This window comes from Micrasema longulum, unplaced genomic scaffold, assembly GCF_059751315.1.
Source record: "Micrasema longulum isolate JH-2025_06_02 unplaced genomic scaffold, ASM5975131v1 h1tg000621l, whole genome shotgun sequence".
In the NCBI taxonomy this organism is placed as follows: domain Eukaryota; kingdom Metazoa; phylum Arthropoda; class Insecta; order Trichoptera; family Brachycentridae; genus Micrasema; species Micrasema longulum.
Window position 1 is genome coordinate 1 of NW_028277817.1, and position 12,718 is coordinate 12,718.

At 30.4% G+C, this 12,718-nt stretch overlaps 1 protein-coding gene across 1 annotated transcript; it reads left to right on the plus strand.

Moving 5' to 3' along the window:
- The first annotated feature begins 10,618 nt into the window (after nucleotides 1-10,618).
- LOC148280061 (uncharacterized) lies at nucleotides 10,619-11,404 on the plus strand. Its single transcript, XM_088228974.1, has one exon. It carries the CDS (start codon nucleotides 10,619-10,621, stop codon nucleotides 11,402-11,404), a length of 786 nt encoding a protein of 261 aa, XP_088085100.1.
- Nucleotides 11,405-12,718: the final 1,314 nt, after the last annotated feature.

Below are 12,718 nucleotides of genomic sequence, written 5' to 3' on the forward strand. Positions count from 1 at the left end.
ATGTTTTATTTGTAAAAAAAAAGAAAGATACAACCAGAATCGATTCCACATTGCTTATGCTTGAATAAATTGAAAATATAAATAGTTTGCGTAAACGTAAGTAAAAAAGGTAAATAATTAATAATAGTAAAACACCGTTTAGTGGCTAAGACACTTGTTTCACGCGCGTAGAATTCCGGACTCGAATCCTGTGTTGAATTATTTATGTGTTTTTTTAACAAGCCTAGGCCTTAGATAAACATTTATATATTTGGAGACTCATCAAGGCTGTAGTCTGATAAAAAGTAAGGAAATCGTACTATTTTGCAATTATTTTTTTTTTAAAAGTACAAGCCTTCTTATATACCCAAATATTTTGATTTTGCTGGCCATTTTCAACGAGTTGTAAATAACTCGCTATTAGAAAATAGAAATCAAGTTAATGTAGAGTGGGGCTCGAACCTCAGACATCTGATCCGTGAGTCCGCAACTCTAGTCTCGGGGCCACAACCCGATTCAAACGCCGTTATTTAAAAATCGCGCTATGAAAAAAATAAAGTAAATCAACATTATATAAAAACAATAATTTACTTTTTATATTTCTGATAAAAAACAAACTAAAAAGTTTCGTATAACTAAAATATAATGACCGTAATTTTCAGAGAATAAGACTTACTTTTTTACTCAAAATTAACTAAAAATTAGGGTACGTCTTATGGTCCGATACATCTTATCGTCAGCAAAATACAGTACTTTTTGACCGGCAGATTACATTTCTTGAAATTCAGATTAAACTTACTTACTTACTTAGGACTTAATTTTTGCTTCGATTGTAATTATGTTGTATTTTTTTTTATAAATAATAAAAATAAATTAAAGATGATACCTAATAAATATAATTACCTAGCCTACATAGAGCTTTCATGATTTAGTTTGTAAAATGTATCACCGTTCTAAATGATCCGGTGAGAGGCTCTGCTTTAAATATATTTTAAAGTTATTTGAAAAGTTTATAATAGGATTCAAAGTAATAAAAAGCTTTAGACCTAGGAAGATCTGGGAGTCTAGAACATATAAATTCATTACATCTCCTGATAAAGTTCACAATGGAAGTACAAACTAACGACTCTCTTCCATTCTTAGATGTTGAAGTAAAAAGAAAATCAAACGGCAGTCTTAGACATACGGTGTATAGAAAACCGACTCATACGAACCGATACCTACACGCTGATTTGCATCATCATCCAGCCTAAAAACAAGGATTAATAAATACACTGTTAACAACAGCGACACGAATATGCGAAGATTCCGAAAAGGGAGAAGAGGTCAACAAAATTACAGATGCGTTGGAGGGTAATGGATATTAGAAGAAGCAGATTGACAAGATAATTAAATCGCAAGCTACAAAGAACAAGGAAGAAGATATTACCAGAGGAACTGCATACCTACCATATGTACAGAATGTTACTGACAGGATAGCCAAAGTGCTGAAGAAACATAATATTACAACAACGTTTGGGACTGAAGAAAAAATAAAAAAACCATTTATTGAGCCCAAAAGATAAGAATCTCCCGGAAACGGAAGCTGTTCATAAACTAAGTTGCTAAGGATGTGATAAAGCGTACATAGGACAAACAGGGCGCACAGCAAAGAAAAGGATTGACGAACACAAAAGAGCGTGTAAACTTGGGCATATAGAAACCAGACATTTGAACTGAAAATTTTGCATAAACCCAGTAATTACAGTGCACGAATAATAAAACAGGCAATTGAAATACACAGACACCCAAATAACACAAACAAAGACGACGGGCTTTGATTAAACTCAACATGGTTCCTAGAACAATAATTGCCCCTCATTGGAACTATTGCTCTACTATATTATATTTAGCTAACGAGGGAGACATAAACAAGTTTGAAATACTACAAAATAGAGCAATGAGAATTATACTGAAAAAAAGCAAATATAATAGTGTTGAAAAAATGAGAAAACAATTGAACTGGATAGGAATAAAGAAAAGACTATTGTATAATGTATTTGTATTTATATATAAAGTGTTTAATAATCTCATGCCAAAGTATTTTATAAGTGAAATTATATTAAATAGAAATGTACATAAATATAGGACAAGAAATAGAAAAAGGATAAGACTACCACTTAAGAAAAAAACAAAATCACAAAATAGCTTACTGTATAAAGGGTTAAAACTGTATGATGAGATGCCTGAAAGTATGAAGAATGAAAGAAAACTTACGGATTTTAAAAAAAAATGTTACGTTTATTGTAATAATGTAGTTATGTAAGAAATATTTAATGAGTATTTGTTATAATTGTAAATATATTAGTTAATATACAATGTAATATGAACTAACTTAAGTAAATAAATAAAAAAATAAAATAAAGAACTACATACTACAAAAATAAATAGAAATGTGCCTACTGCCAACTGCGACACGGTACAAATTACTAGTACTTAAACATACACTTTTTTCTACAAAACACTCGGTTTACCCTGGAGATGGCTCCTGAAATGGTAGCTGAAACGTCGGAACAAATCCAACACACACGGTATCACCCAAAAAAGAAACATATTATTAATTTATGTGTTATTTTTGAAGTACGTTTAAATACATATTTATTGACTTGATTCTAAAATATGAACACCCTTCTTTAAGAAGAAGTAGCGGTAAGTCTTCTATATGTTTGGTTACTGAAGCACTCTTTGGGGCCGAATTACTATGCCTACAGCGAAACCTTTTAATGCGTAACAAATTATAGCCTCCATTTGAAGCTCCCTTCCTAAATTTATTTGAGGCGATAAAATAGTTGAAGGGCTCTCGGAAACCGCATTTCAAATTCATTGGTGCTACAAGTTCTTATCGATACTAATAGTTAGAGAAACACGATATTACTAGAAACGAAAATATTTTATTTTTTACTTAAGTTAGCATTTAGTTTTGAAATTTGATTAAACTGAGAAAGCTAATAGAATACCTATTTTTTAAATTTATTTAAAAAAATTGTCTGTACTACACAATAGAATATTAACTAATATTCACTATTTATTGATAATACAAGGGTCGGCACTCAAAGTGTCTCCAATTAAAAATTCTGTAATTTTATCAATTTATTTTTTTAAAAAACTTCAGTTTATCTTAAAAACATTTCCATTTAAAAAATGTTTTTGCTATGTGGCCACCTTTAGCGTGGATAAAAATATCGGGTCAGTCCAAGAAGGCCTCAAACGCTGCACGAATGTGGGCTGATGGTATTTTGTCCCACTCTTGGCGAAGAGCAATCTTTAAGGCGTCGACCGTCTCATATTTTTTAGCTGATACTTTGGCCTCTGGATGGACCATTTGGAAATATCCATTGGGTTTAAGTCTGGGGAATATGGAGGCCACTGTTGTGATAAAATGAAGTTGAGAACTCTTTCTTATAAAAAAACATTAGGTTTTACGGGCCTTATGGGATAGTGCCGAGTCTTGTTAAAACGTCCAATGGTTTCTATCGAATTTTTTACGTACCCAAGGTAACACCGCATCATTTGATATTTTTTCACGGTAGATTTGCTGATTTACATTTACGCCCTATTCCATGACAATGAGCGGTGAGCGTCCTGTGGCAGTTACCGCGGCCCAAACCATCACTGATGCAGGCGCTTGCTTTCGCATCGCTGGTCTAAATTGTCTTTTAATTTACAATGTAACCATACACGATTGTTTTGTTTGTTTACATATTGCCTAACCGTAAAAATTTTTATCAGAAAAGACCAAATTTTCTAGTTCGCCACAACGTGCAAGCGTTTTAACACCTTTGCTCTTGCTAGGCGAACGGCTTTTGTGCAGGCGTTAAATCTTGCACTTTCTGTATTTTGTAGGGTTTCAATTGTAGTTTATTTTTTAATATGCACTCCATGCTGCGAGCAGACACATTGAGATTTTTCTCCAATCGAACTGCGCTTTGTCGTGGATTACGTTCAATACAGGCTTTCACCTTTCGAACCATTTTTCAATGTTGCTGTTTTTGGATGTCCACCTCCATGGCGTTTTTTTATGCTACCAGTATCATTGTACCATGAAATGGTCCGATACACAAACATTTCGTTTACGTGTAAATGTCGTAGCTCATTAATAGCTGGTTGCGATTTTTCACCTAAATACAAAGCAATAACACTGTCGAGTTTGAATTCCATATCGATAACTTTTTTTTGTTGTTACGTAAAACTATATAACAGACTGATACGTGTTAAAACATGAGCGCACTGTCATTAGCCGTTTGGTTGGTACAGCAGCGTAAAGTTGGTAACCGCCTACCCCTGTTTATACAATAGAGTCGGGTTGTAGCCCCGTGTCTAGTGTCTTGGACTCACAGATCAATGGTCTGTGGTTCGAATCCTACTCTACCCCAACTTAAATCCTTTTTTTCTAATAGTGAGTTATTTACAACTCGTTGAAAATGCCCCTCAAAATGAAATATTTACGTAAATTATAAGAACGCAAATTTTTATTTAAAAAAAAATAAATATGTATATTTATTATATACAATTATGGAATTTCACTAATTGAAATATTAAAAAAATACATTTTAACAAACCAAAATACAGATGGAGAACATTTTAGAGAAGGAAATGATGAAGTCTGGGCATTTACAGGAATTATGACCTGTTATTGGTTGCTTGACATACCACTTTACGCACTGTGTAACATGGGGAAATTGGTGAATTTTAGACAGTGTGTAAAGTAGTCACTTAAAGCAACCAATGGCAGGTTATGAGCGCTGTAAATGCATAGAGTAACGTATTTCTTTCTCTAAAATGTTGTTGATCTCTGTTTTTATTTATTGATTTTAATATAAACTCCTATTAGGTGAAATCCAGTCTTTAGTCTGCAAACATTTGGACAAAGCCTTTTTTCTGTTTTAATACTGATTTCATAGTAAATTTTGTACAAATAACGAGATATTTTGAAAATACACGGAATTAATGTATATTTAAAAAATCTTTATTTATTTCTCAATATAAATATAATCCCCCTTTAAATAATCATCATCGGATTTAATACATTTATGCCAGCGATTGTTCGAATCCTTGAAATTTCGGAACACACTTTTTCTACGTCTTTTAGTTATTTAAGCGATTCAGACTTTATCTTTTATATGGTCACGAAACGTCGTCCTTTCATAGTCCTCTTCATCTTTAGGAACAAGAAAAAGTTGCAGAGGACCAAGTCTGAAGAATACGGTGGCGGGGTATCAAATACGGTCTGCAGGCGTAAGCAGACATACGTCATTTTTATTGGAATAATCTTGAAAATTCGTCGATCACAACAAAACGCGTTTCACTTGTTTATCTGTCAAAAACTAACTACGCGTCTAAAATCGCCGAAAACAGACTTATGAATTAAAAACATGTGTACCAATTTAAAAAAAAAATGGCTTTTACAATTTCGTGTTTAAATTCGAAAATAAAATATTACGTGATTTTTTTTTATCTGTCCTCGTATATTAAATTATATTAAACGTGTGAAATAATATGGTAAAATATGTAATATAGAAGTAAGGAGGTCCTTTATATTTAGACTGGCACCTTTCCACTTAATGTAAAACTTTTGAGTTTGTTCTTAGAATCCTAACGTTTAATTATTAAATACTTCATGATTAACTTGAGAGGAAAGTATAGCAGAGAAAACATATTTTATTAAATTAATATGTAGAAAGTTACATATTAAGAAACTTCATGGATACTAATATGAGAAGTTTGAGTTAAATACTATATACCAGAGGCGAATGGTGATTTTATTTACAGGTAAGCAATAAAAAATATCATATATTTGTACCTATATAGAAGGTACATAATATAATGTAAGTAATATATATAATTCTCATCTGTGAAATCAACTCAAACGACGTAACTTCGTGATATATTATATTTAGATATATTATCCATTACTTTGATACATAACTCATTAAAAAATAATAGCACTATGAAATTCAGTCGATCTTACGTATACAATTAAAATATCAACTGGCCGAATTGTTCTAGAAATTAATAGTGCTAAAAACGGCCGCGTCGAGTGCCATATGTCCTGCGATATGACGCATGAACGTAATTATGGTCTTATGTTAAAAGTATTATCTCAAAGAAAAATAGCCCTTAAGAAACAATTGTTTGAAATACTGTTTTCCAAATCAAGAATCTTTAAATAATTTGTGTAATCTGCAAGTTTAATCAAGGAGTAAAAATCCGCACTGGGATTAAGACATTCAAAGTATAGTATACTTATTTGTATGAAAAAATAAGCTGGAATAATCGGCTAGTTTCTTGACTCACCGCAGGCGCTGGGCGCGCTTTATTAATATTAATATTTATAGGATAAAAATACAAACGGTGGAAATGATTTAAAATAAATATTAATTATTTTATTTGTTTTTCTGTAAATAAAGATACAGTAAAACGTTGTTATGGTTACTCAAATAATAATGGTAAGCTACCCATAATCGCTTCTATACACGATTCGCTCCTGCTGTATACTGATATATATATTCAAATTAAATTGTAAAATTTGATTCCATTAATTATGCCAGATTATTTTAATCATTCTCCGTTTTGTGATTTGAATTTTAATTAAAGGGAGTTAACAAAGGAAATGTTTTCATTCAAAAATTTATTCGTATATCACAATACGATATTTAAATAATATTTCTCTGTAATTTAAATTATATAATTAAAAAAAAGTTTTTTGTATTAACCGACATGATACGGATTTCATTAATTGGCAAGTCAGGATATCAACATTAAAACAATGTTATGTTTAATACTGATATCTCCGTAAATAATACACAAATATGTTTTTTTTTGTGTGCGCGCTTAAAGTATTTCAATTTTTTTTATATTTATTTCAAATGTGCGGTTAAAATATTATATTAATAAAATATTTTTTTTTTTTTTTCAAAAAGTTAATTGATAATATTAGCATGTTATATAATATGGATACTTCATTGGCTCATTAGAGATAAGTCTAATTTTGTATACTATAAAACTATATAATTTGCGGACAGTGTATACTTGTTATGCCGCATTGAACAGACTCCATGAACTCGCAAAAGTTATTCCCACGTATGTGATATATTAGTATAGGGTATTGTTCCTATAGAACAAACCTTTTGAACTTTTTCAAAGATGGTGAATGGTAAGTATATTTGTTTATTTATGCATTTCATAATATATACAACTTTTGTTCACTTCGCCCAACAGTACTTGTGATTTTCTTGTTATATTACTTTAAAATATTTAATTTGTTTTTTACATTTATTCTTGAATTGTTTAAACCTTCTACTGAATATGATGTAGAATTTTTAGGTATTTTTTTATAAATAAATCTTGTATAATTTTTAGGTTGAATTTTTTTATTAACCCTTGTTAAAATGAAATTTACGTTTAAAAAAAAATATATATAGTAAGCTAAATATGCTAGTATTATAGTTTTTTGTAAAAAACAGATTTGCCGTTTTTGTTAATAAAATAAATAAATTGTACTGTATGTTTCCTGAATAAAAGAAAAAAAAATCTTAATTCATACATACTATAAAACAAAGACATTAAAGTAACTCAAGTGCAGTTCGTTCGAATGTTTAATAACCCTATGTCAATGAGGAAGTGACATAATGTTTTCAAATAAAATGTTCTAGTGGACCTACTAACACAAATAACATTTTTGTGTTGACTTGGTTCACCGACAGGCACTGACACGTTTAAATAAGGTTATTAAACACTACGCACGAATGCCTTTATAAAATTTTAAAAATGCAAGACAATCTGGCATTGTAAAACTCCCTCAGAGACATAAAAAACATAAATTTTCAACATAATGGTAGCCCTTCTTACAGGCATAACATTTTGACGCTGTCTGAGGCAATTGGTATGTTGGTCCTGGATATTGTAACGTAGAATAGTCTTATTGTCGCTGTCTAAGGTAATTATCCGGAACATAAAACTAACACTTAGGATAATTTAGGTTTGTCGACAATACCGCGCCACAAAAGAAAGAAATGAGTAGCTAGATACACTTTCTTTTTCTGGTCTTTAAAATGTTGTATCCAAGCATACTATGATGCATATGACACTTCATTGGTACGCTAATCGCAGCGTATTTTAATAATTTTTTTGTTACATGAAGGTAAGATGATCAGTCTTACACTTGAGGTACTAGTCCAGGGACTATGAAATATTCTAGTGTGAAAAACACCTTTTGAATAAAAATGTTCATACCAACAATGTCGGGAATCGTACAGAGACCTCTCGAATGGTAGGTAAACGCACTAACCATTACACCACGAGGCCGACAAAAATACATATGCTCAAGTAATATTTTATCAGAAATATCGAGCATTTTCTAAATAATCTTATTGTGAAAAATTTGACTTATTTTATTTACATTCTAGACATTATTTATTTATTTATTTATATATCAATGGTTCAAAGAATCTTTTACAATAAAAAGTTTAACAGAAATAATCACAACAGTGAACATTTCATTGTGTAATTTATAATATGAAATAAAGTAGAATAATTTAAACTAAACAACCCAGTAAAAGTAAAATATAAAAAAAAAAAACAGAAAAAGTAAAAAAGAAACATAACATATCTAAGATGACAAATAAAAGATAGCAATTAAAATGAGAAAATCTTTTGTTCTAAACATAAATATATCAAAGTAAAGTTAAGAATAATTTAACATTAAAATAAAGTGGCTAGTATTTAACTAGGTAAAAATGAAAAAGAAAAATAATGCTACAATAATACTTTACAAATAATAAGTTTTTTGGAGCAATATAAAAACTGTAATAATTTCAAAAACCATCTTAAATTTATCAGTTGGTTGGAAGAAGTTGCCATTTGGCAATAAACCCACCAATATATAATTTATATAAAAATAAATAAAAAAACACGTATCCAAGAAAACAAAGTCAAATTTAATAATACATTTAAAAATACATTCATCAGTTTTCCAAAAAATAACGAGTGAGATTGTTTCCATACTTATGAATCCTGGATATAGGTGAATGCATTTCGAAGTTAGTTCGAGAATTGTTACAAAAAATAATTCTTTACTTCTAGTGCACCTACCAGGTATTCAAATTTGAATTAGTACAAGTAGAGCAGGGCTGTCAATTATTGATTTCATTATTTTAAATAAGTATAACAAATCAGTTATAACTCTTCGGTCTGACAATTCAAGTAATTTTATTTCACTTCTTAGAAAATCATAATTTAAGGCATCATTTATCTCTGAAAGCTCGACATATTTATTAGAAAAAAAAGGTTCAAGGGGTAAAAATCAAAGCCTTTCAAAGTGTTTGGGCGACTCAAGACACATTATTTATTTTAACGGTAAGATTATTAGAACACTAAAAGTTTAAAAAGGGTTTGGTTAGTAACGAATTGAATTGAAATTCTTCAGCCCAACGAATTTCACAATGTAAAAAACAGCATTTCCATTAGTTTGCGGTATGTGTAAAGTGTATTTGTAGCAAGCGAAGTCTCGAATTGGTTGGCGAAATTCTACCATTTGATTCCGAAGCTTGTGTACATTTTTTGCAAACATAGACTAGTTTTTACGAACATACCGGATGAATGGCAAGAGCTTCATTGGTCGTGGAAAAAATACGGTTTTGAACTAACGGATTTTCCTATTTAGGAGAGATGCAATCAAAACGTTGTATTAACATTTTTCTGTCAAAATACAAATAAAAACCTATCGCTCTGATATTAAATGTTTGTGGCTTTTCAATAGCTAGGCTTATATTTGTGAAACGTGAATTTTTTTTAAACCAATGAAAACTCTGAATAGAGAATAGGACAATTAAAGAGTGGTCATACAATGATTTTATTTCGTATTTCATATTATAAAAAGTCTCCTATACAACTTGTCCTAAAATTCAACGATAAGCAGGTACCAGTAAGTGGACCTGCTCAGACTACTCGAGAAAAAAAAATTATACCCACAAAAAAATTATAAAATCCGTCGAAAATTAACACCCTCTAAGCTATTTTGAACTACCCTGACCAAAATTTTTCAAATATTTCAGATTTTTATTGTATCGGTCTAAGTAGCACTGCTATCTACCACAACCCTTAGAAACCCTAAATGCCAGTTGTTTTTATAAAAAAAAAATCCTTAAATTTTTTTAATATTTATACTTTCAGTTTACTTTCACGCATTGTGATGTAAAAAAAAGTATGGACACTAATATGGCAAGCTTTTTAAAAAACTAGCGCAACTAGCGTGGTAGATAGCAGTGCTACTTAGGTTTCCGATACAAAAAAAAAGTTCGAAATATTTGAAAAATTGTGGTCAGGGTAGTTCAAAATAGCTTAGGGGGAGTTAATTTTCGACGGATTTTTTATATTTTTTTGTAAGTAATTTTTTTTTTCTCAAGTAGTCATGAGCAGGTCCACTCGCTGGTGCACGCTTATCGTTGAATTTTGGGACATGTTGTATATACCATAACAAGTCTCCTTTGTAAATACTATTATGACAGGGAGGACAACAATACTATTGTGACAGGTACGAGTGTTTAAATTTTACTCTTCAAAATTTAAGTGTTTTTTATCAAAAAAATTATCCACAACACTAATGGCTCCTAAAAAAGACATAAGAATCAAGGATTTGGTGGTGCAACCTAATTCTCCTCAACCACCTTTCTCTATAGGCATAGATGTAGGAAATGCAATTTCTGCTTTACAAAGTGAAGTTAAAAGAATTGCTGACTCCTACGACGAATTAAAACAGAACTTGGCACAAGATGGGGATAGATGGAACAAAGTCCTAGAAAATCTCGATATTGCAAAAAAAACCATTTATGTATTGAAACAAAAAAATCTGGAACTGGAAAATAGAGTGACTAAACTGGAAAGAATTGCTGAGATACAGGAACACGAAAAGAAATCCTGCAACATCGAAGTAACAGGGGTAATCGAAGACAAAAGTGAAAATATCATGGACAGCTTCACGAGAATATGTAAAACTATCAAGACATCGATAACTGCCTTGGATGTTGAAACTGCATATAGAGCCAACACTAAACCGTCAGAAGACAACACTCCGCGTCCCATTATCTACAAACTAAACACAAGAATGAAGAAAGAAGTGTTACTGAAAGACGTTAGAAACTACAATTCAAATAAGAAGCCGGAGGATAAACTTAGCTCCAAACAGATCGGTTTCTTAGGAACGAACAGGCAGATCTACATAGCGGAACAACTAACATTTCGGGCTAAACATTTATACTACTTGGCGAGGAAAGCTGGAAAGGACCGAGAGTATAAATTTGTTTGGACCAGGAATGGAAAGATATTCATGCGAAAAGATGTCGGTGCTCCGATCATACCAATTTTATCTGAAGATAAACTCCCTAAGTAGTTCCAGGTTAGATATGAATATTGTTTTTAAATTCACACTGTTAATATTTATTATTATAAGAAAGAACTTGAAAACTAAATTAAGGTTCTATTATTATAGAATTATCTTTTTTACACTCACTTTTAATACAAACCAGTTATTATTTATACTGAAAAAGAGATTTTTTTTGGCATTAACCATAGTACTTTATACTAAAGAAATAAAAATCATTCAACAATCGATGCTAAATTTTTCAATGTTACTTATTCATTTATATATAATTTATATGGCATTGAAGCATACAAAATTATTCCAGGCTCAACTCAACTATGTGAACCAAATGTCACTCGTTATTATGACAAGATTGAGCGCGTTTATTGAAAAACTAGTCGGTAAAACAGTCGCCACTAAGATGATAAATAATAACAATTTCATTTCTTATTACTATGAGGAACGCACTTATCAATTATTTTGTAGTATTTCAAAAACAAGTAATGTGTTAGAAACTTTATTTTTAAATTTGTTTTTATGTTTTTATTTTAAAGACCTTTTGGAAACAGTTTCTTTTTTACAGTATGTATACCCAAAAACATTCTGTAGAATTATTGTTATTATCAAAACGCTTGTCGGTAAAACAGACGCCATCAATATGATGAGCAATATTGTAAACATCATTTTTACATATATTATTAATATGTTGATTACTAGTGTATACTCTGATAACCTGAAAATATATTTCTGGCTTGTGACTAGAATAAATGTACCAACCTCTTCTATAAATGTTTTTCAATTCCATTGTACTCTTTATAACTATATTGAATTAATCTACTTTTATCCTTTCATTCTGTATTTGTGCCTAAATGTTATCTTTTACAAAATCACAGAAACAATTAAAACACCATCTATTGTTAAATATCCAAACTATTTTATTGTTAAATTATTGCATCTTACAACCGTTAATTTAATATCCTGTCGTATTTTCTTACTTTCTAGAAATGAAATTGTATGCCAATGTATTCAAATTTACAAGGAAACGATAATAACTACTCATATCTATTATTATCGACCATATCACATTTACACAAGTCAAATGACCATTAATATTTGTGTACATTTTAATTACTATAAATTTATTTTCTCCAACATAAAAATATCTCAAAACCTGACGCATATCTTTTTAATATTTAATTATGGAGGACAGTAATAATGATTTTTTAGAGAAAATGTACAATAATATAATAATAGATAACCTTGAAGAAATAAAGATATATGACTGGTATGGGTACAATTTAAAAATAATTCACCAAAATATAAGGAGTACGGTAAACTTAGATA